Genomic DNA, 24,931 nt, shown 5'->3' on the forward strand with positions numbered 1-24,931 from the left:
TAGTTATTATACGTGTATGAGCAAATTTTGTTTTAAAAAGCTGGATGGTAGCCAAATTCAACCAAACTAAACAACAACCACTGGTTTTATAATAAGTAAATTTTACGTAGTAGTAAAGTAAATTTTACATTTTCATACCTTAATTTTTTCGTTTTTATTAACACCGCGGAAAATGCTCAACGTACCCTGGTACATAAGTAATGGTCTTATATATAATGATCTAAGTTGCGAACCGTTCGGCTGGAAATCTCTCTGGTCAGCCTACGGTACCAAAATCGTTTGGATCAGCACCCGAATTATTTGGCGGTCAATTTATTAGATAACACGATCAGTGATTTTTGAAGATTGTTGAGAAAGAATATTCTTGGTTTGCCTTATCGTTTCAATTAGGTGACTTTATGGTCTAGCCGTACGGAGTGCTAATCTATTTCATTATTAAGTCACAAGCCGCTAGGTCTGTGGCATCTTAATGTTAGTTTAAATACATTTTATTTACTTATTGTTCAATTATCTTGCGGAACAGATTGTAAAGTTGCTGTCGTTATAATAATAAAAAAAAATTATTAAAAAATTGAGGTTTTATTTTTACTGTATTATATGTGCATCACCGCTAAAATCAATACTTTATTGGTAAAAAATATTGTATTATTATGATAATTGAAAATAATTAATTGCAATACACTAACTTTCATTTTAAAAATTAATTACAGAAAAGACAAAATCAATCGGATTTGTAAGGGTTCCAGACGTTTGCTGAGAAGCGAAGTTAAATTCAGCACAAAATATGTGCATCCAAAGTTTGTACCGAGAAAAGAAAAAACACTGACACAAAAAATATCCCTTGCAATGAACAATGATTAAATTCTATGTAAGGTATTATGTAACAAATTGATTTAAAAATACAGCCGGATACGATTTTATATTTTTGTATTTAGTTCTTTTTATTTACTCCATTCTTTGAAGTAAAAAATTATATAAAATATATCTTTACGTATAATTTAAATTCATATTTATTAAATTATATTTCGTAAATTATATTTTAAATTTCCTATTGTGTACCGTTAAATTGTGTATTGAATTTTTTTTCGAAAAAGAGGTACATTTATTTGTTGTTTTAAGCCCAGCTCACTCATGCGTTTGGTACTTGTAAAGCTTCTAAGTACAACGGGTACTATCAATTACTGCCCCTGAGTTTAATGATGTTCACTTCTCTATGGCTACCTTTGGAGAAAAGGATGAATGTTACACTTCCAATCAGCTGAGGATTTCTGCTGATTTTCGGATAAAATTATGCAGCAGTAGGTTTGAATCAGTGAGAAACTACTTAAATTTGGTAACTACTTCAATCTTTAATTTCCTCAGTAAGCTTGTCACTGGATAATTGCTACTTTGAGAATGGTTATACAAGTTTTGAAAATGACTTAGTATCTCATGCCAGTTTGTCTGACCTTTGTGATTATGGCATAAACTCACAAAATATACAACATGATTTTCATTTGAATTCCAGGTAGATATTAAATGACGCTTTACTTTTAATAAAGCCATTTTCAAATTCCAATCACGCTAGCAAAATGAGTATTTTCATAATACATTACGATTAAAAACTATATATTAACGCATATTTCTGTGCTATCATTTTATTAATAATTCTGATTTAAACGTTTACTACAAAAAATATATTTTACCTATCTGTATTTGCTGTTTATGAATAGTTAATGGCAATTTAATCACCAAGACAGACTTATTTAATAAAAAAATTTGAACTATTGATACCAATTGACAGATTGTTGAGAGTAATTGATCAATTTGTTTGATTGTAAAAGGGGTTGGTAGCAAGTTGATCCATAAGGAACATATAATTGATTGTTAACAATTAATTGATGCACGTTGTGGTGTATTTTTGATGCAAACTAATAAAGTTTGCTTTTTTTTAACTAACTACAACCAAAATATCTAGTTAACATAATAATGATAAATCGTAACTAACACTTCTTTGATTTTCCTCTTGACGGATTTGATATTATCTTTCTATTTTAACGTTATCAATAAATAAAATTAGTAAATTCAAATACCTATCTTACAGGAACCACTTTAAAATAAAAATAACAACCAGTATATATGGTAAACAATAAATTGCTTTTTCACCTCGTGTAATGAACATGATCATACTTACAAAATTAGCAATAATTCTCAAACCTTTTCCCTGCAATTTGAAAATTTCATTAGGATGGTTTGTCGAAAATTTCTCTTATTTGAGATTTAGGAGAATGATTAGATTTCTACGATTGGTTAAGATGTCTCAAGATACAAAGACTGGTGAAAAAATAAATAAAGACTATGATGACAAAGAAGATATGTCAACTAATATTTCATGTATAAACAATAAGAATATTTCATTTGAAGAGATAATGGAAAAGTAGCTCAATTATATATGTATATTTTTCCCCCTCTCTATGCCCCTGAGCCGGTCCAACTGTTTGGTATTACGCCACCCAAAGAAGTGTCTGTTTACTCTAACGAGTCTTCCCACCTACCAGCTGGAAATCCGGCAAGGGAGGTCGGCTCGCCGGTCAGCTCTTTTGAGTTATTTTTTTTGTTGCCCTTCTGACACCACGCCCGAACATTTCTGTCGAGACGCGATGTCCGGTCTTTTCTCATTTTTCTTTTAGTGTCCTAGCATCCCCCTGGAGTCCCCAGTGGATCTTTGAAGCCGACACACCAAGGCACGTCAGCCCTCACCACTGAGGCTATCCGCCCTACCCTACTCTAAAACCCCCTTCGCCGCTCCACTATGTCCTTTTGCTTGATCACTTGTCTTACATAGCCATCCACCCGTTTCCACTGCAACTGATTGCCGAGCATGTAATTGTTCAATTATATCGACATTTTCCCTGCGATTCCAGCTTCATACCTCAAGGTGTTCCATTTACCGCAATCTAAAAAGGTATGTTCAGCGGTGTCATTCTCGTTGCAGTACATGCATTTGGTTTCTGGTCTTCTTTCGATCCTACATAGGTAATCATTGAAGTTACCATGGCCAATAAACAGCTGCGACGTATAGTAATTAATGTCGCCAAACCTTCTGCTATGCCAAGCTATTAAGTCCGGTATTAGCTCCTTACTTCGTCTAGCAACCCCCTCTTCTCACCATCTATTCTTCCATCTTTCCGTTAACCTGTTTTTGGCCTCATATCTATCTAAGTCCTGTGCTATCTCTCTTCTTTCTTCAACTTGCAATTCAAGCGGTGGTGTGGAAGACAATACACACAACGACTGATATGAAACTGTCCTATAAGCTGATATAACCCCTAGTAACAGCTGCCTATGGACTCTGACCATTCTTATCAGTTTTATCTTATACCTTAGAGAAGGCCCCAGACTGGCGCAGCATATAACATAGAAGAAGTTACTGCCGATATTATCAGCTTCCTTTTGTACGCTCTTGGAGCACTCTGCAAAGTCAGAATAATGTTGAGCGCCTTAGCCATATTTTCTGCCTTCCTGCAGCTGCTAATAATGTGTTCGGTAAACCGACAATTCTTCTCAAATGTCACCCCTAGGTATTTTAGCTAATTTACCTAGTTTATTCTTTCTCTCTCTATCGTTAGATTAATCGGCTCAATCTGCCTCCTGCCTGTTAGTAAGATACACTGACATTTGTCAGTAGCTAATTCTAATCCTCTTACTTTCAACCATTGTATTATTACCTCTATTGCCGTATTGGCACGTTCTTGCAACTCCAACTCAGTTTTTCCCTGTACTAAAATGGCAAGGTCATCCGCATATGCAATGACTTAAACCCCATCGGGGAATTCAAGCCGCAGCACTCCATCAAAAGCTATCACCCACAACAGTGGATCAAGAACAGATCCTTGTGTTACTCCACCATTTAATCTAAAACCAAACCTTTGTTCCTGCGCATCTACAAAACACCATCTCTCCGACAAATATTCGCATATTTGTCTACGCAAGTAAGGACTTATTCCCTTCTTCTCCAATGCCCTTATTATAACTTGCCATCTAATAGACCCAAAGCCTTTTGAACATCTTGTGAAACAAACAGTGGGATACCTCTAGTTCTCCACGTACCTGATCTGAGATCTGCCGCCCAGTCTGTAACTCTCTTAATTGCTTGAACAGTGGACCGATTGTTCTAAAATACTTATTGGTTTGGACTTATTCCAAATCCTTCTATTTCTTTGATAATTCGACCAGCCAGCATCTTTTTTTAACTACCTTACCCATAGTGTTAATTAGACTTAATGATCTGTAGTCTACAAATCTGTTTCCATAGTTTTCTTGCCCAGGAATACTACTCTGGCCTCCTTCTAACACTTGGAAAACTCTTATTTTCTACTCCGAAACTGGCCACTTCCAACATCTACCAAGGTACTTTACTAACTAGCCCTTTCAATAATGCTGCAGGAATGCTAAAGTTCCTAAATATAAAAACCAAAATTACATTTTGGTTGTTATATTTTATTATTATATTCAAAAATCTTTTGGTTTTAATATTATTACTACAGAAAATTATCGAAGAAATTATAACTTGAATCTATTTATTATCAGTAGTCCATTTGATTATAGTTTTTAGAGAATGGTTATAAAAAAAGAATTACTCAGTTTTCCAAAATCAAATCGTATCTTACACTGAAAATACCATGTACTAACAATGGTAAATCAAAATATCAATAACTACATCAGGAATTCCTGTAATATTCATAACATTAAAAGGTGTTTTTATCTTTTTTATAGCAAATTACATGATTATTCCATCCAGATAATCCTGGAGCGCGATGTTTAAGGATTTTGTTGACAGCGTAACAAATAATTTCACAGTCACTTACCAGTAGTTTTAGAATAATTTTGTTTATCGTGATGCTTTAGGAAATAAAAAAAATGAAAGATTAAACAAAAAAGATATTTTTCTAAAAACAAAAAAAACCAATTCCAGAAATAATGTCTTTTATTGATTAGTAATTTTTAGGTTTTCTCATTATTTACCCACAAAATGGACCTTGTTTTTACAAATTATTGTCGATTTATCGGCAGTTTTTTATGTTTCAGCTGAATCAATCAAGAGTGGTAATTTTGAAAATTAACAAAAAACTATAGTCGTGATTTTTTTGATAAGCTGAACAAGTAAATGTGAGTTTAATAATGGACACCATTGTTACGTAATTATAAAATGATATTTATTTCAATTCCAGTAATGAAATGAAAAGTAGTAGTTTCATAAAAATTGACTGTAATTAGACAACCCTAGTTATTTTAGGTTATTATGAAGATTACTAAGCTCAATGGAAAATATGTGAGTACTGAATGAAAAATTCAAATTATTTTTTAAAAAAATTGTCTTATTAAGAAACATTAATATTTACAAAATATTATACAGACTACATTACATTGTGTAAAACGCAAATTAATAAAATTAGCTACTGTTTATATTGGTTATTAACATTTGGCTAGGAATAATCTTGTTTTGTGAAATCATTACATAAATGATAGAGTAATTATATACTCTTCTAATCATAAAACTCTTAAGATCCTACTGTCACGTTAATAAATAATACGTTTTTCAATATATTAAAAACCTCTTGAATAATTAATAAATAGACATTATAATTTTTGTTTTGATCATAAACATCCAAATATTAATTAAATTTCAACTACTTAAGCAATAACTGTGTGTGAACAATTTACTATTTTCTTTTCAGAATATACATGACCTTTGCAGTAATTCGTACGTGATAATCAATAATGCAACTCACAATATGAGAAGTTGCTGTTAGTAGCTATTTAAAAAATTCTGATATTTAACCAATTTTTATGTTTTTCTATTACATTAAAATTTTTCTAAAAACGTTTTGTAAAGATTTTGCTGTTGCATTGCAGGATCTTAAATTTCAGATAGGCTTATCGTAGTATTCTGTAGGTAATTCCCATAACACCTCTCTAATCTACCCTTAGGGATTTCGTAGTCAAATTACGAGAAGATTTCAGTCCTTCGATTTTAATCCTTGAACCTTGATTCTATAGGCTACTCTGGTCTTCTGCATAAAATTACTTTAGTAGTCACAAATTGAATTCTATTTATTTTTTCTAAATCTATCCAAGTCACTAATTAAATTTAGTTTCTATTATTTATTTCTATTACTAATTATCAATGAATTTTATTAATTCAAAATAATTTCAGTAAGTTAGATAAATTTGCATATTTTATAAGGATATTATTGTTTATAAATGATGTATATAGTGTTGTTTATTGAATATCGCACAAAGAAAGTTACTGAGCTCACATAACTTATACATTTATGTCAGTTTCAGATACATCCCCAGGGATTAATTAAATAAAGAACTTCTAGAGAATTAACCCGTATTCACTGAAGAAGTCTGTATAAATTTTGTACATTGTAACAAAACATAGCTTTTGAATTTGATTATAATCATCCAGAAACTATTTAATAAATCCAATTACAGTTACAGTCAATTATTTTTTAAATAAAATTAACTACCTGTAATTATTTTTTAAATAAATAGTGAAGGAAAAACTTAAATACTGAGAATTTTAACGAAGGCGTTCTGTCATAACCAAATTTTTCAAAATAATAATTTCCTAAACCGTTCACATTATTCTTTTTAAAATTGCGTTGTTTTATTGCCTTATCAATTTCTCTTCTAGTCTGCCAAATCTAAGATAAAGAATGTAAAAAATTGCTATACATTTTCTACTCTTCTTCAAAAATTCACATTTTAAATTCCAAGCAAAATTAAATATAAACAACTAACAAATTAAAAACTTTTTGTTTTTGATTTTTGGCTTATTTTAAAAGTCAGAATTTAAAGAATTATTGTTTACTATTTTCTGTAAGTTTTTTAAGATGAAGTAATTGAAAAAAAAAATTTACTTTAAGTCAAATTTAAGGGAATTTAAGAAAAACAGCTTTTCGAAAGAAACGTTAAAGGTAAAAAAACCCCTCATAAAAATAATAAAAAAATGCATGTCATAAAGAGAATACCACAAATTATAAGCTAAAAAAGCGGAAATATGTAAATTCCAAATTATTTTAAGAGATGTCGAACAAAAGAAAAATAAATTCAACAAATTGCTTCTGAAAAATTTTTATGAAAACTGTTTTATTTACCATTATAATCTCATTTTAATGCATGAGAGATTGGGAGAAAAATCAGTGGAATAATGATTTCGCCGAGTGAACGCTCCAAAGAAACGAAATGAAACCGCTAAAGAAATAAACTCGAATGTAGACTGTGCGTCAAGTAATGTAAAAAATCTTATTATAATGGAAGGCATTCTTCGATGAACATCTTTTAAGTCGGCAATCAACGTGTATAACATTCAATATATAATAAAAATTTGTACCTAAGATAAACAAATTTTTTCTAGAGGAATATTTCATCTTGACCAGAAGAATATTCATTACAAAAAAAATCATCAAAATCTGGGAAAAAATTTATATTGAAAATAAATTAAAAAAAAAAATGTATGTATGTATGTATATATATATATATATATATATATATATATATATAGAGAGAGAGAGAGAGAGTGTGTGAAAGAGTGTGTGTGAGTGAGGGGTGAGTGAGTGGGATAGAAATACAGAAAGAGTGAGGAAGAGATACCGATCTGACAATTTTCTACTTTTCATAAATTTCGATGAAAAGGTTAATTTTCTGACCTTTTTTTTAATAAATATCGATTAAGAAAAAATCTTCTAAAATTACCTATTACTTTTTTTTTGTTTTTATTTTCGGGACCACTGGTAGCTATTGCTTCAGAGGATGAGATGAATGATTTGTAGGGTGTGTAAAAATGCCATGCCTGACCCCGATTCGAACCCGGGACCTCCGGATGAAAGGCCGAGAGGTTCCGGGTTCGAATCCCGGTCAGGCATGGCATTTTCACACACGCTACAAATCATTCATCTCATCCTCTGAAGCAATATCTAACGTTGCATCCGGAGGTTAAAAAAATAATAATAAAATAAAATTACCCAGTTTCTTTTAAAAACACGTTTACTGTACTAATATATATATATATTATATCATTTTTTTCGTTAGGGTTGATAAAGACATTCAGTGAGAGAGACCGATTCAGTAAATTTTATAATATAATAAATTATTTTCAGAGAATTTATGATTAGTAATATAAGTTTCGAAAGAGATGGAAAAAAGAGTAATATCTTGTATACAGAAATAAAACTTTTATTTGGCGTTGATCGTGCTATTGTAACCTAAATATTGTTTTTAAATATCTTATTACTTTACGTTTGAAATATTGCTTCAGAATTCGTAGCTTTATTACAAAAAAAAAAAGATCTTAACGCTAATTCAGTTTTCAATCTATAATTCAGTTTTTCCATAACCTATAATAAATCATTTAACTTTGTCATTTTAAGCATTTCATATATGTTTAATTCCTTTGTGACTAAAGTAAAGGTCACTCACTATTTTCTCATTAATGGTGTATAACTTGTTTATTTCACTTTAATTCTAATTCACACCTACGGAGATAAGCAGGGATGTTAAGAAAACATAAAAATACATATATTTTTCCCAAAGGATCTACTACCATAATATCAGAATGAGGTAATAAATTTCTGATACTCATTTAATCTGTTTCGTTTATCTTTTGCAGTTTAATTTTTTTTCAGCCTCGTGTGTAGAATGCAACAATATTAAAATACATATTCCCACGGGATACGTGCAATATTAAATATTGTGTTGTTAATTAAAATTCTTTATAAATTAATCAAACATGTTACTTATCACAAATGAATAATAATAATGAATAATATAATGTAATAATGAACAATGTCGGAATTTTCCGACTATTATTAATTATTCTCACGACAGTTATTCATAACAATAAACACAATACCTATTATTTAACTGCTTTTATATTACTAAGTGAACTACCAGTTATAATTAAGTAAAACGGATCCAGTAAAGTTTTTTATAAAAAGATAAACTTTTTTTATGACATTTTTACATAAAATTATTAAAGATTGATATTATTTAATGGATAATTATATTATTTATAATATTATATTATTATAAATAATATTATTATTATATTATTATTATTTATTAATATTATTATTATTATTATTTATTATTATTATTTATTTATTATTATTATTATTATTATTAATATTATTATTTATAATTATTATATTATTATTATTTATATGGATAATTCGTCATTATTTATGATATTTTGTAATGGATTATTTGGAAGAATGCTTATAAAATAAATTTTTTTGAGAATTTAAAGTTCGTATCAAAAGTTCGTAAGAGTATCAAATTTTTATATTTTATGAGTAACTAGCACAATAATTCTGCAAGCTAAAATTTACACTGCCAGCATGTTTGAATGACTTAATGGTTTTATTATTTGTAGGAAAATTCCATAAACCAGTTTTTTAGAAGCTAGAAATGCAGAAAAACGGTTTAAGTATGGATAGGTAATAAGCGAAATACATTTTACAGCGAATAGAGTACGGTATTAAAAACCAAACCTTCTCTTCCTTACCCTGTTCAATTAATATATTATATAGAAATAATTTTAAGAGAATAAAGTGACTGTTCTGTCAATAATAAAGTCTGTATAATTATATTTATATAATTTTACGTATAAGTTATACGTACCAGTATAAGACTAGAAACTGGCAACATAAATGAAATAAACATTCCTCTCTCGACAGACATCCAGCAGTAGAATCTAGTTTCATATCCTCGGCCACCAAGACTTCCCTGTAATATTCAAAAAAATAATAAAATTAATAAAAAATTTAATTAATAAAATATTTAAAAAAAAAACATTATAAAATGTTAATATACTGTACAATCAAATGCAATTTATATATAAGAATTTAAATTTTCTTAGCTAGAAGATATACAAATTATACAGATTGGTATATAGTGTAGTAGAAAATAGTGTGGTGGAATGAAAATCCGGGATCGTCTGACGAACCGTCGTAAATGATACCGAATAGAATTTGCCAAAGACCGAAGTATTTATATCTTGGTTCTGTTTTAAACTGACCGTAAAATTCATAATATGCTGGATATGAAGTTAGTAAATACGATCAATTATACTACACGTGTTTAAATAAATTTTGTTATGGTTTTATATAGTGGAATAAAAAAGTGCATTCCGTTGTATCTTCATGGATTGTAGAACCAAATGAGTTAATTTTCTTTAAAATTTGAAAAACAAACTAATGAATTTGAATGATAAAATAAAAGAAATCTTCTTTTAGTTACATACGTTATTTTCAATTAACAACCTTGTGACTAGCGTAAAAAGAGATCTTAAAATATCCTCTTTGAGTTGTCTGGTAACCAGTCTTTACTTTTTTTTTTTTTCATAAATCCAATTAGTATTAATCTAGTGTCTTCGAATTTAGTTCAACAAAATAGTATTATTGTTTCACGTTGTTCTGGGTTCATAAGAGCCTTTGACTTACAACAGTAAGGTTCTGGGTTTGAATCCCTGTTTGGATTGAAACTGCTGACTTTCATACAGTCTAAATATTTTTTTCTCATTAACATCATCATCATCATCATCATTATTATTATCATAAAAAATTTGACGTGAACACCACACGACTTCCTTGTACGCCTATTAAATTACATATACACATTTTTTGCTGCACTTCATTTAAACTTATTTCATTTGAAAGTGAGATAGGATCCTCCAATTCTTTAATAAAATGGTCAGCTGCACAGTTGCTAAAATATTCGTTTTTATTAACATCAAATATTTACACAACTATTAATTAAAAAATCATACCTGAAATATTGGATCGAGTAAAACTCCCTTTCTTACTCTTTAAATAAATATAAGTTTTTTATCTATCTAATACTACATTTTTTAAATGATTACATGTAACTATCAACAAAATGAAAACAAAAAAGAAACAGGAGAAAGTTACTAAATTTTATAGCGATATTTATTAAATTCAATGAAAATTCAACAAAACTGGAAAAGCTTACTAAATTTTTACTGGGTTTGTAAATGTAAATTTTTACATTTTTAACATGTTTTTACTGGGTTTGAAAGAGTATAGTGTTGTAGCGTTTTTGTCCTTGTATATTTATTATGCATTTATAATATTTGTTACTACAGTTTGTGAATACTCAGTAGATCTCACACCTCATCTGTACTTTGGTTTCAAAAGAACGACATTCAAAAATTCAAGTAAAATTGTAGAATAATGAGAAATGTTTGTTTCACCATCAGTATATAATATGGATATAGACTTTAAAGACACTGACTGAATAATTGTAATTGTTGAAAGTATTTTTTGTAAACAAGAAATGATTTTTATGGAATAGCCCTGAATCACATTTATATTTTAATTCCCTTGAAGTGTTTCTTTTAATCATGTCGACACTTTTTATTTCTTCATAAACAAAAATATCCTCTGAAGCTGTAATTGCAATCGCTTTTGTAATCGCTTATTTTCACGAGTGTGTAATTTGTGTTACAAGTCGAGTTATGCATTATACTTTTTCTACGACCAGAATCACTAACAAAAAGAAAAAGAATCACTAACAAAAAGAATCGTAACAAAAAGAAAATGTCATTTGAAACACATTTACATTTTTATTAAATAGAAATACAAATTTAAGGATGGAGTAAATATTTTGAAATTAATAATTTACAAATAATTCTTATTATAAATTAAAATAATTTTTCTAGTAAAGGAAATAAAATATTTAAAAAAATAATTATTTGAATTCAAATGTCAACGGTAATTAGTAAATAATTTTCAACAATCACTTTAAATTAAATACAATTCAAAAATGTACAGTTAGTACCAACATAACGTTGCATTTTATTGTTCTGTTAAATAATTAATTACAATGATTTTTTTAAATACAGATATACAATTTTTAAAAGATATTGCTAAGCAACATAATACGATTTTAAATAATAATTTTCAATTAATATTAAATAATCAGACATAATATACATTGTTACTACAAACATAATATTCAATTATTCTAAATGTGGATTGCCCAGTCGATTGCAATCAAAAAGGGAGGTGCACACAACTAGATGTTACAAAATTCCTAAATACAAACTTTCAATATTCTACAGCTAATCGTTTTTGAGAGTCTGAAAAGGTAAAACAAGATTGGCTTTCGAAATAGAATTATTCTAATATACTAAGAATATAATATATATTCTATTAATATATTAATTATATTAAATAATCGATTATTAGTGTAATTGTTATTGAGAGTGTGTAAAAGGTAAAACTAATTAGGCTTTGGAAATAAAATAATTCTAATATACTAAGATGTTTAAATTTCCTTAACATTTTATATTAGTCTACATGTAATTTTGTTTCACATCGCTCAAGTGGCGTAAGTGAGAACGTGTTGAATATACATATATACATATATATTTTTTTAATTTAAATATATTGATTTATTTATAATTTTTAACCTCTGATAGTAAAAATTTTTGAATTAAATTGAAAAGTACATTAAACTTTATTTCGCTATAACGCCTGATTCTTTTTTAATATTTTTTTTTTTGTATTGTAATTATTGAATTATTATTTACTGCTAATTTTTTTTTTTCAATCAGTGGTTAATTAATAAACTAATATATTTAAATTAAAAAAAAAGTTAAAAAAAAAGATATGTATTTGAAGTCGGATTCGAACCGAAGTGCCTTCCCCTTGTAAGATCCAAATGTTTCATTAATAAAACTTTTATTTGGCTATAACTCTGGGAGCAATGAAAACAAATATCATTTCTGATACATCGTTAAAAGCTCTCAAGAAGGGCTTATTACTGCACTAAAAAAAAGTCAAAAATCCACATGTTTTAAAATTGAAACCCATTTTATTTAGAGGTCTAACTGTATACACATTTTAGTCGATATCAGTCAAAAGGAGAGGTGCACAATTAGATGTTACAACCGTCCAAAATACAAAATTTCAAAACATTATGACTAATCGTTTTTGAGTTATGCCGAGATATACGTGCGTACAGACGTCACGCCGAAACTAGTCAAAATGGATATTTCCATTGAAATCTGGAAACTGAAATTATTTGCGATTACAGTAATTCCTTTACTATGGACATGGGAGTAAAAAGGAAAGGTAACTGAACTTTAACCTGGAGTCCCTTAGAGAATAATAAAAATATAGATTTCACTTTGAAATTGATTTCAGAAAGAAAAAATAAGATCCACATGAAATAGTTTAAAAACATTAAATCTCTAAGTAACATTCTAAAAACTAAAATTATATAAACAATAATTTCTCTTTCATTATTTAACCAATTTAAATAATTATGTAAGTTCTTGATAAGGATAGAGCGTATAAAAGTTCCAGATTGTTCCAGTCAGAAATTATAAGTTCATTTCCAATAAGCCGAGTAAAAATGAGTCTAATAGTAAAAAGCATTTTTATTACGTAGCGATTGATATTTCAAACTAAAGTGCGATTAGAAGAGTATAATCAGAATAGATACGTCATTTGGCAGTTTCTAGAACTGCGTGTTTTATACGTCAAATTATTTGCGACATAATCGAATTAAGTTAAACGTAGTCAGATTTTGAAAGAAAATTTCATAAGATAAAGTTGCTTTAGATTAAAATAAGTAGATAAATATATTCATTATACCACTTTCTATGCTGTTATAATTAGTGAGTTGAACTTCAAAATTATCCTGAATAATGAAACAAGAATAGTAGTATAATTTATGTCTGTAATTAATGTCGCATTAATATTATTTCAAAAGGTAATACTTGAAATTTGGCTTAAAACATTCATTTTATTTCACAATGAACAATGACGTTACCTGTACCTAGCACTTTTTTTGTTTTTTAATGGTTAGTATTCCATATTTATGTTAGTTAAAACCGTAGTTAAAGCAATTTCCCATTTGTTGACAATTGAAGTTCCTTATCTCTTAAAAGACATTTTCAAATATTACTTCATTCATTTCATAATAAAATTAATTACTGTAGAATATATATACATTTTTTTTCTTATTCATCTTTTCTAAACGGACATACCATGATTTTATATTTTCTAACATGATTTCTTACTAAAATTATTATTTTAAAAAATTCGCTAGTCAGTAGAATACCACTGTTTAATGAAATGTCCAAATTTGACTAGGAAATATTATAAAAGAATTCATTGCGCATATACTTTTTATAGATTTCAGATTTTTTTAAAATTAAGTAAGGTTAAAAAAAGTTCGGTAGTCAATAGAATAACGTAAATTTGATTTTATGAAATAAAAAATCTTTGGGCAAAAAATTCACTCATGAAGTGAGTTATTAAGATTCAAACGAACAACAAGATATAACCTCAGTAATATAGGTATAGTTATATAATATCAGCATCAAACATACTCGTACATCAAATGTACCTTACGAAACCTACTCTTCTATCATTTTATTAAAACTTTCTAGTGAAATTACGTCATTACATTTTCTTCTGTCCCTTGTATTTTTTTAACTAATATATTTTATTAATTTATTCAGTTTCACCCTAAACATTTTTAATTCACTTTAAACTATTACTATAAATTAATTTACGTATATATTTCTACAAACATTAAAGTCTCCAAGCAACATTATTTTATAGTAACAATTATTCAACTTACTGTTATTAATGTAAAAGATAAATATAACATATCCAACATTTTTGGCAAACACCCCAAAATTTCCACTAATTTCAGAAGATAAAATATTATTAATTTATGTGATTTTACGTGATCTTTAACAAATCTTTAAACAAATTTTAAACATCCGATTAAAGCATTCGTATTGAACAATTTAAAATCATTTCTCTTAGTATGAAAGTTAGATAATTTTTACATTATGGAACACATTTTTATTTTTTCCTTGTATTTCTTTAGAAGGTACTTAAAATCAGTTAACTATTCCTACTAAAAATTCCATCCGGACATTACTGATTCATAAAAATTACCAATTAAGCTGAAGTCCATCCAACTCTTTTCTTATTTTCTGAAAATTAATTATATATGTTGATTTTAAAAGAATTTTCCTGTTTGTAATTTTGTGAGTGATAACTTCTTTCAAATAGCAGTCACACAAAACATTAATATAAGTCTCCTTTATTAACGTTCTCTTTTTTCTAATTGTAATTATTTTATTATCTTTTTTATTAACTGGTGAAGAATAGAGGATTTCAAATCAAGAAGCAGTTTAATCACCGTTAACTGTTTGGGTATTCAAAATGATCTGTTTTTCTTTGTTTATAAATGATATTTATATGTTTATATATGTACTGAGTAAATTTTGAGCTAATATAATTTTTCTAACACGTAGTTCTGAGCCAGAATTACTGTAACCAACATGCCTTAAAGGAAAACTTTCTACATTATTCTTAAATTTTCTCCCCATATTTCTGTGGTTATATCTTTAACAACTTGCTATACGTAGAAAATCGTAACTAAATATTTTGCAAGTTCGGAAAATAGTGAATTCCTTTGTTCTTAATGAAGGTCGATTTTTGCTTGTAGCATTAAACTTTTAATCTCTTTTCGTATCTTACTGAACTATCAATAAATATATTAAAGATATTACTTTTTTTTCTACTAGTAGATATTCAACTCCGCAAATAAGTAAAAATATATTTAAAAAATTGTCCTGTTTAATATTTTGGTTTTTAAATGCTATTATTATTATTGTTACAGTACTATCTTCTTTTAAATTATTTATTTTCATGTCAATGATGGAGTTAAAGTGATATAAGTAATTGTATAATATAAACTAAAATAATTCATCCAAAAATTACATTTTTCAGTTTTATAAAAGAATTTTTTTTTTTAATGACGCAGTCAGTATTCCTTATAAACGAATAAATAAATTTAAAAACTGGGGTACATTTTATCTAATGTGAAATGGAAATAAATATTATTGATAAATATCATGTAAAATATGAAAGAAAATGAATTTTGCAGAAAAATTTCAGTAGTTATAATAATACTATTTGTCTCATATTTAAATTGAATTCCTAACAACTGAATAACTTATAAAGAATCAAAATACTTGATTGTATCTAATTAAAAAAATGTCAATAGTATCCACAAAAAATAGACAGTAATAAATGAGAATACATTCAGTTAAATAAAATTAACTATTGATTGTAACCAATAAAATGCAGTTGTGATTTTTCAAATTTCTAAAAGAAGGAAAAAATATCCGATGATTTATTGCTGCAAGGGTGACAGTTGTCCATTTATACACTGTCATGTCATTCAAATCTAATACCTTCTTGGGAATGATATATGTAATTTGGGTAAAAGCAGTAGGGTATTTTTAATTGTATTTTTATTTGCAGCTGTTTGTGAAATTGTATAAATACAGATTCGTGTTATTTCTAAATTTATTGCTATTATTTTATTTAGATAAATAATGGAGTTGAAATTTTCAAAAAAAATGTTTTAAATATTTTATTATTTATCATTATTTAAATTTTCAGGATATTTATTTCCAAACAGGAGTAAATAGATAAGCCCACTGTATTACCCGTCACGAAAGAAAAAGGCTGTGTTTGAAAAATTACATCATACGATCCATTGATGGAAAAAATTGAGTTTTATACCACATTAAACTACAATTTCTACGTTGTTGTTATGATGAAATTTATTTTAAGAAATCATACTACCATTAAGAGAAATTAAGCATGAATAGTACGCTATATGCTGCTTGTTCAACTTCAATGTTTTATTAACTGGTTTAAAATATTAAGTAAACAACTATTTTATTAGTATATGTACAACCAAGAAAAAAGCTTAAAATCTTTAAAAACCTTTTCGACACATATTTTGCGACCACTGCCAAAAATTTTATTTCACTAGAAGGAAAGGTAGAAAAAAATTCCTGTACGATTATTATACGGTACAAATTGTTTCTTGATTTAAACTTAAGAGGTATGAAAGAATCTTTAAAGAAAAAAATTGAATCTACCTATTCAGAATTTTAGTTGTCTGATAGAAAAGCTTACACTGTTTTCAGGTAAGAATAGAATACAATGCAGACCTACTGATAATCTTTGTAGCAGTTACGATTCACAGCAATTTGTAGCGATTGTACTACTTACAGATGTCTAAGGGTCCTAAAAGTTTAACGGAAATTATTCTTTCGTAATAACCCTATGAAAAATGAAAGTTTAAAAACGATGTACTTCATATACAACGTAAGTTTTGTAAAAGTGAATGGTTTAATGCCAGAAATTTTGTTTAACCAGTGGGAGCCGCAAAAACAATTTTTTTAATATGATATTTTAACACGATGACTGTACACAACCGTATAAACTGGAAAAGCCGAAGTACTTTATAAGTAATTTTCCACAATTTTAAAATATTTTTATTAAAATAAATTTTGAAATAATAATAACAACGAAGATGGTACTAAAGCTTGGTTCAAAATCGAAAAATATAGTCTAATGCAATTGATCAGTTATGAATATCCACAATTCCACTATGTCTCATTATTTTGATTACTAGGGTCTACTAAACAGGTCTGGTTAGCTTAGAATGAATTAGTCAACTAGAAAATTACGTATCCGGCTTGCAGTGAAGTAGTAGAATATTAAAATATGTAATTCATATTCCCAAATTTTATTTAAAAAATAATACAGCTAATGATAACGCATTGGTGTTATTATATTTATTAGTGTTTTTATTTATTTAATTCATGCTATTAAATCTCTTCTTTTTTAGGTTATAGATTTTATTATGTTGAGTGAAATGATAACTTTAGGTTTTTAAATTATTCTAAATATATTTATTTTATGATATAAGTAGCGATTCAAAATAATGTGCGTAAAGTCTAAGATAGGGTTTATAAATATTGTTAATTTTATTCTCCGTTATACATTAACGTATAATAATTTAATATTTATAACATGTAGATTTTGGTCTTACGTGTCTTGAGACAAGTTTAATTTTTATTACAGTAATTTTTAGTGACTAATTTCTAATACGGACATCACACACAATCTCGTTATCTATTCACGGTACATCCCCTTCAAATTCATTAGAAAAAAAAATCATTTAGGTAGACAAATTGTTTATTTCAAAGAACAAACGATTAAAGCATTCAAAAGAGGAGTTTGTACGTATCATAAGCATTTTTTTCAGTAAATATTAATCACGTAGATGAATATTTGATATAAAAAAATAAATATAGGCGGTAAAAAGTGTACGTATATTAAGAATTATAATATGTAAAGCATTCTTTCTTCTTTTTATCCTTTCACCCAAATATGTTAATCTGATTTTCTACTTACAGTAATAAAATTCATCTTTCTATCAATTATTTATTTTCCAATTAATACTGTTCTTTTATAATTTATTTCAATGATATCCTCTCGGGTAGAATTTTTATTCCAGAGTGGACACTAATCAAGGGAACCTGATAAGAAATGTAATATGTGTGATGAACTGATAAAATGTAATACAAATAAAGCAATGACTTATATGAGACATAAAAGATGATAATGATGAATTAGACATTAGGAAGGAGAACATAATACACCAAACGTTTAGAATTGTTTGAATTTTAAATTAAAATTGCATGGCTGTATGAAGATAGATGTCAAAAGCAGAGTGGCTAAAAAAAAGCGCGAGCTTACATTAAAATAAAGTCTGATAGTGTAAAAAGAAAAAAAAAATCAGTAGCACTTAGAAAGAGATTTTTAAATATATATATATATATATATATATTTAATATATATTATCTCTTATCCCTTTATGAGAATAAAACATGAACAATGGAAAAACCGGAAAGGAAAAATATAGGGGCTCTTTTAACCCTTGATAACCAGTCTACGAATGCGGGCAGGTGTTGCTAATCGTATACGTTGGCAACGTGTTGACGATATTTGTGTGTAAATATTGCCATCTGTTGCAGGTTTAATGTTGTTTTGTCTTTATTATTTTTAATTAATTTTATTTCTTTTTATTAAGACTAAAGAATAAAATATAACAAAGTAAATATACAAAATTAGATGCATTTATATAAAATATAAATGAATATAAATTTTTATTCATCGTACTTAATTAGTAATACTACAAAGTAAAAAAAAAAATATTCGTAAAACAAATATCTTCATTATTTAAAAAAAATTAAATTTTACATTACGAGCCTAATTTTAGAACTGTTTTAAAATTTACTAAATTTTCGATATAAAATAAATAAATGTGAAAATTCAATGATATTAAAAACTGTTTTCGAAATAAATAAAAAATCGCAAATATACAGAATATAGAATATAAAAACAATTGAGGCAAGTTTAATTTTTATTACAATAATTTTTAGTGACTAATTTCTAACACGGACATCACACACAATCTCGTTATTCAATTCACAGTACGTTCACTTCAAATTCATTTGAAAATATAATAAGGAAAAAAAATTAATATTTAAAAAGTGACATTTTGACATTCATTACTATAAATTCGTAAGACGATTCATATTTCCTTTGCAACAAAATATCTTCAGCTCTAGCTATTGACAAAACCTATGGTTTTTCTTACAGATCCAAAATTATTTTTTTTCAGAAAACCTCACTTCTTTCGAAATGTTTAGATTAGTAGTTTTTCTCGTTGAAGTTCTTTTGGTTATTGCTTAAGAATATGAAAAAATATATCATTCTCATATTAGAAACGTATCATTTACTTGGTTCTTTGTCGACTTTATATATAATTCTCCAAGTAGTTCAAAAAACCTATGAATTTTTACTAGTAATACGTTTTCAAGACATATAAAATCCGATTTATTCTAATTATACATTTCATTGTAACAAAATTTACATGAAAAATTTATTGATATGCTTTTAAAACGTACGAGTTAAAATATTATAACCGTTACCGGCGACAATATCGGTTATAAAAAATATATGTCACTCGCGCTATTATCTCAACTAATTTCTACTTGAAGAATTCCTCGAAAGAAAGATTAAACTGAGCGGGGAAACCTTAGGTGAAGAGGATATCGGTTACAAATAGATCTTTTCATGACATACAGTTAGTTGTTGAAGGTTAAATATAGTATTGCAGTAGAATGATGAAAATTAGGTAAGTTTATAAAGATCTGAATGACTAGAACACAAAGATTTGTTGCAAAATCTTATTGAAAAAGAAAAGGTGGTTGGTCAAATAAATAAAAATATTCAGGTTTGATTATTTCGGTTATAGAGGAGTGAAAAGTTAGTTTTGATCAGCATACTGGTTGCGATTTCTATTATCGTCCACCTCCTGCTTTGGAAAGCTAGCGCTAAACTTTTGGCTACTCAGATATTATAGATTTTAAAAGATTTAAGTGAAGGTTAGAAAAAATAAAATAGATAATTGAGTATACAGGGTGTATAAATGTAGCTACATCAGGCTATTTAAGAGGAATGAAAAGAAATGAAGAACAGCAGCAAAGCAAACATTTATGCGATAGGTAAACATTGGGCTTCTCATTAGTGTTATGATTCATAAATTGGTAGAGATAAATATTTTAATAGGTAGAACCCGATTAGGAAACCCGAGATTAGGATTTAGGCAGAACACGAGGTTAGTAGACATTTATTTACTTTTCTTTCATTTCATTAAGTATAAGGTAAGTTTTCATTAAAACATTTAACAAATTTAAGGATTTCCAAAACCCAAAAATAATAAATATATTACAAAATAATTTGAAGCCAAAATCAATTCTTTCCTTTTCCTGATGAATATATCTTTAGACGTAAAGATATTAAGTAAAAGACAACTAAAAATTAGTCGAAAAGATTCATCATCTCTCTGTCTCTTAAAGCAAGTATTAAAGATAACTGAGCACTCATACACTAATATCCGAGCAGAATTTTAATTGCAGTCGGCTTGTAAATTTTTAATCGAAAATTATTAAGTCGATTATTAGTCGTATAATCGACTATTTCCATTACAATATAATTTAATTTTTTTTACAAATTGAAATTGGATTTATACGTGATTTACTCATGATTTATAAACTGATTTTATAGTTTAAAATTTAAATTTTAGATTACTCTTTACAAATAGCATTTATAAATATGTATTAACTTTGTATTTTGTACTAGTTACAAAATAATATTTTATAAATTAATATTATTTATTAACATTTTTATTTATCTCCTACTACAAATGAAGCTCTTTTATTTAAAAATGTTTAAACTGTATTCAGAATTATTATAAGGTTTAATATTACAATAATAGTACGTTTTTTGTATTAAAGCAATTTTGGAGGTATGTTTAATTCATTTTATAAATACTTAAAATTTTGATTACAGTTGTAGGTAGGGTTATTATATAAATAGTATGAATAGCGGTAATTATATTAAATAATAATGAATTTATAGCATCAATACATGGAGACTTATCAATAAAGTTATAGTTTACTTATTTTAAATTGTTGGAAAAAATTTTGCCCCGTTTGAGTTCAAACTCTTCAGGAGTATAAATTCATTTCAACATGTCGCAATAGCGTCAGATTGTCGACACGAAGGTTATGTGCCTCTAGAGTTCAAATTAGTTTCAATTTGGCGTCTCGCCTTTCAGTGACTTATGATTTTCAGAAAACCTTCCTCTATCTCTGTTTTTAGTTTCTTCTTGCTTCGACTGCTGTCAGCCCTACAAATAATCACATTGTTTCCTTTCATTTCCAGATGCAGCCATTTTTCATTCTCTTCTTCCACATAACTTTTTTACTTATGTTTCAATAACTCTTCTGAAATAGTACACCATTCATATATTACTGTTATTATTATAAAATATTTCATACTAAATCTACCATATGTTTATTCGAATTTCAAGAAAGTTTTATTGCTTTGTTAAAAACTAAAAAGCGAGTTTCGTATTTTAAGTAATAAATTTTATTAAAATAGTACAATTTGTAAACTCCTACGTACCTGTCATTTATTAATATAAAGTACGTCACAAATACATAAAATAAATTTAAAGCTAGCTAAAGTAAAGTTAACAAACAAAGGTATTGCTAAAGATTATTATAAAAATAAATTGCAGTCAAACTTTCTATATATATAGCAAAATAGATGTAATATTTCTTTCTTACTTTGATAATAAAAGCAGCTGATGTGTACCAGTGCAGCCGTGTTTTTATTCTGGTTCTTAATAAGTTTTCGTTTTTGGTGTGTTTTAGTTTCCGTGTTCTTGTTCGTGTTATGTTTTGTATTATTTTCGTGTTTTGTTTTGTGTTCTTCTTAGTTTATTTTTAGTTTTTTAAGTGTTTCATTTAAAATAATGTTATTTATTTCAATAGGGTGTTGCTATCGACCATCTACAAACTGTTACTCATATCAAAGGCGGGTCATCAAATGTAAGTAACAACATATACCTCATGTGAACCCTACCCTATCAAGTAACGGAATACGCGGCCTAAAATGATTGGGCAGGGAGACTAGAAAACCGGCTGCGCAGCCCACTAGAAACTGTCCCTGCCCAGAAAACCGGCGCAGCCGGTTTTCTAGTCTCCCTGCCTAAACATTTTAGGCCGGCTAGTGGCAGGGACACTAGAAAACCGGCGCAGCGTAAGTCAATTAGAGATGGCATTGTCGACAACATGAGTGATGTTTCAGGAACAGAACGTGAGGGTAACATAACAGACTTTACTCAGACAAACCTTCCCTGCCACACAACAACTTGCATGCAAACCGAAAAGGTCAGCTGGTAGACCGACGAAATTCCGGTGGGGAAAAAACGCCAACGAATACGTTATACAGAAGCTAATACTCGCGTTCAATCAGCCAGTCAATTTACCTTTACAGTTCCTATATCTAACAAATTTAGTCTTGAAAACATTGTAGGAAGTGAATGATATCATGCGAAAACGTTAAACACTTGACATGGAAGCACTTCACGTTCACCCTTCGAAAGGAACACTATCCAACTGTTTCTATCTTCAATGTTCCAATTCCAAGCTCTCATGACTATAAATATTTAGGTTTTCATCTTGACCGACAACTTATATGGGCAAAACATATCAAATCTAAGCGGATACAGTTGGACCTTAAGTTTAAAAACATGTACTGGCCAATACGCCATAGATCTCGGCTTTCAATAGAAAATAAATTATTGATGTATAAATCCATTTTGAAGCCTATTTGGACTTACGGACTTGAATTGTGGTGTACAGCAGGCAATTATAATATTGACATACTTGAATGCTACCAGACAAAAAAATTGCAAAAAATGCTAAACATACCCTGGTACATAAGCAATAATCTCATATATAATGATTTTAAATTACACACCGTTCGACAGGAAATCTCTCTGGCCAGCCTACAATATCAAAATCGTTTAGATCGGCACCCACATTATACGGCAGCCAATTTATTGGATACCACAATCAGTATTTTTTCAAGATTGATGAGAAATTTTTTTTTTTTGTCTTCAGTCATTTGACTGGTTTGATGCAGCTCTCCAAGATTCCCTATCTAGAGATGAGAAATAATATTCTTGATTTGGTTTATCGTTTCAATTAGGTGATTATATAGTCAGGCCTTACGGAGTACTCTTCTATTTCATTTTTTAAATTTCGTTATTATTATTAGGTCACAAACCACTGGGTCTGTGACTAGTTAATGTTGGTTGAAACAGATCTTATTTACTTATGGTTCAATACTCTTATTGAACAGATTGTGAAGTTGCTATAACGTTACAATATATAAAAAAAAACTTTGATAATTCCATTATTGAAAAAGTTGTGAAAAAAATCTTTTATTTTTTAATAAGGGAATTTTTCATGACTGTTTAGCATGTATCGTCTTGAACGTGTTACTTTTCAGTTTCATACGTTGCTAGACTAGACTTCTTTAATCCCCGTAATGTTCATTTAATTTTGTTGTAATTATAAAACATAGAACACTTTTAAATAAAATAAAATTTTTTCAATGAAATTTCCGATACGTCAAAACCAGAGGATTAAATTTCGGTAAAACTAAATTGATAATTTGTATTTACTTTTTACTTGATTAATAATAATAATAAAAAATGTGTGAAGGCGTTCAGCAACATGATGAGAAATAAGGGCGGTCCTCTTACGGGTATGAGGAAACTGTTGGCCAGTGTGTACTCTTCTGTGATGTTATATGGAGTTCCTGTATGGCTGGGAGCGTTGTCGAGGGCAAGGAACGTGAGGCGTTTGGTTATGCAACAACGTAGGCTGAACATACGTGTCATCGCAGGGTATCGTACGATCAGCGCCGAGGCGGCTTCGGTTATAGCTGGAGTACCGCCCATAGACTTACAAGCGCAAATGAGAGCTGCAATAGTGAATGGAGGGGACAGAAAGGAGGCAATTGAAGGTCTCTACATGGCTTGGCGTGACAGGTGGCGAGATTCGGACAAAGGAAGGTGGACCTATGGGCTCATACGAGACGTCAGGAACTGGGTAGAGCGAAAGCATGGTAATCCAGGCTATGAATTCACCCAGTTCCTGTCTGGACATGGATGTTTTCGAGACTACCTGTGCAGGATGGGCAGATGCCATACAAGTCGCTGTCAGGATTGCGGCGGACTGGATACAGCAGAGCATGTAGTATTTTTTTGCCCTAGATGGCGCAACTTCCGCTTAGTGCTCGAGAGTCAGGGTGTGGAGGGGGCCAACAATATAATCGAGATAATGCTCAGCAGTAGCAACAAGTGGGAGTGTGTCTCGACTACGATCGCATCAATGATACGAGAGAAGGCCAATGAAGAGAGGCGAAGGCAGGCTGAGTTGATGCGAATCTATGGAGGCTTGGAGTTCGATGACGGGTGATCAAGGGAGGTCAGCTTCTGGGGTGGGCGGCGGGGGCTCCTCGGAGTCGTCGCTCGTCGATCGTCCCCTGGGGACGCCTTCCGGCCACACCGATTCGGATAGTGGAGTGCCTGGGTG

The 24,931-nt window shown here is 28.8% G+C and overlaps 1 protein-coding gene across 1 annotated transcript in view; it reads right to left on the reverse strand.

Annotated features, from left to right (window-relative positions):
- The window catches only part of LOC142320317 (uncharacterized), a 523,747-nt gene that overhangs the window by 46,910 nt on the left and 451,906 nt on the right, over positions 1-24,931 (reverse strand). Inside the window, exon 9 of the mRNA XM_075358024.1 lies at positions 9,670-9,774. Within this exon, the coding sequence (XP_075214139.1) occupies positions 9,670-9,774 (105 nt within the window). The remainder of the gene's footprint in view (positions 1-9,669; positions 9,775-24,931) is intronic.

The sequence above is a fragment of the Lycorma delicatula genome, chromosome 2 (assembly GCF_047948215.1).
Source record: "Lycorma delicatula isolate Av1 chromosome 2, ASM4794821v1, whole genome shotgun sequence".
NCBI lineage: Eukaryota > Metazoa > Arthropoda > Insecta > Hemiptera > Fulgoridae > Lycorma > Lycorma delicatula.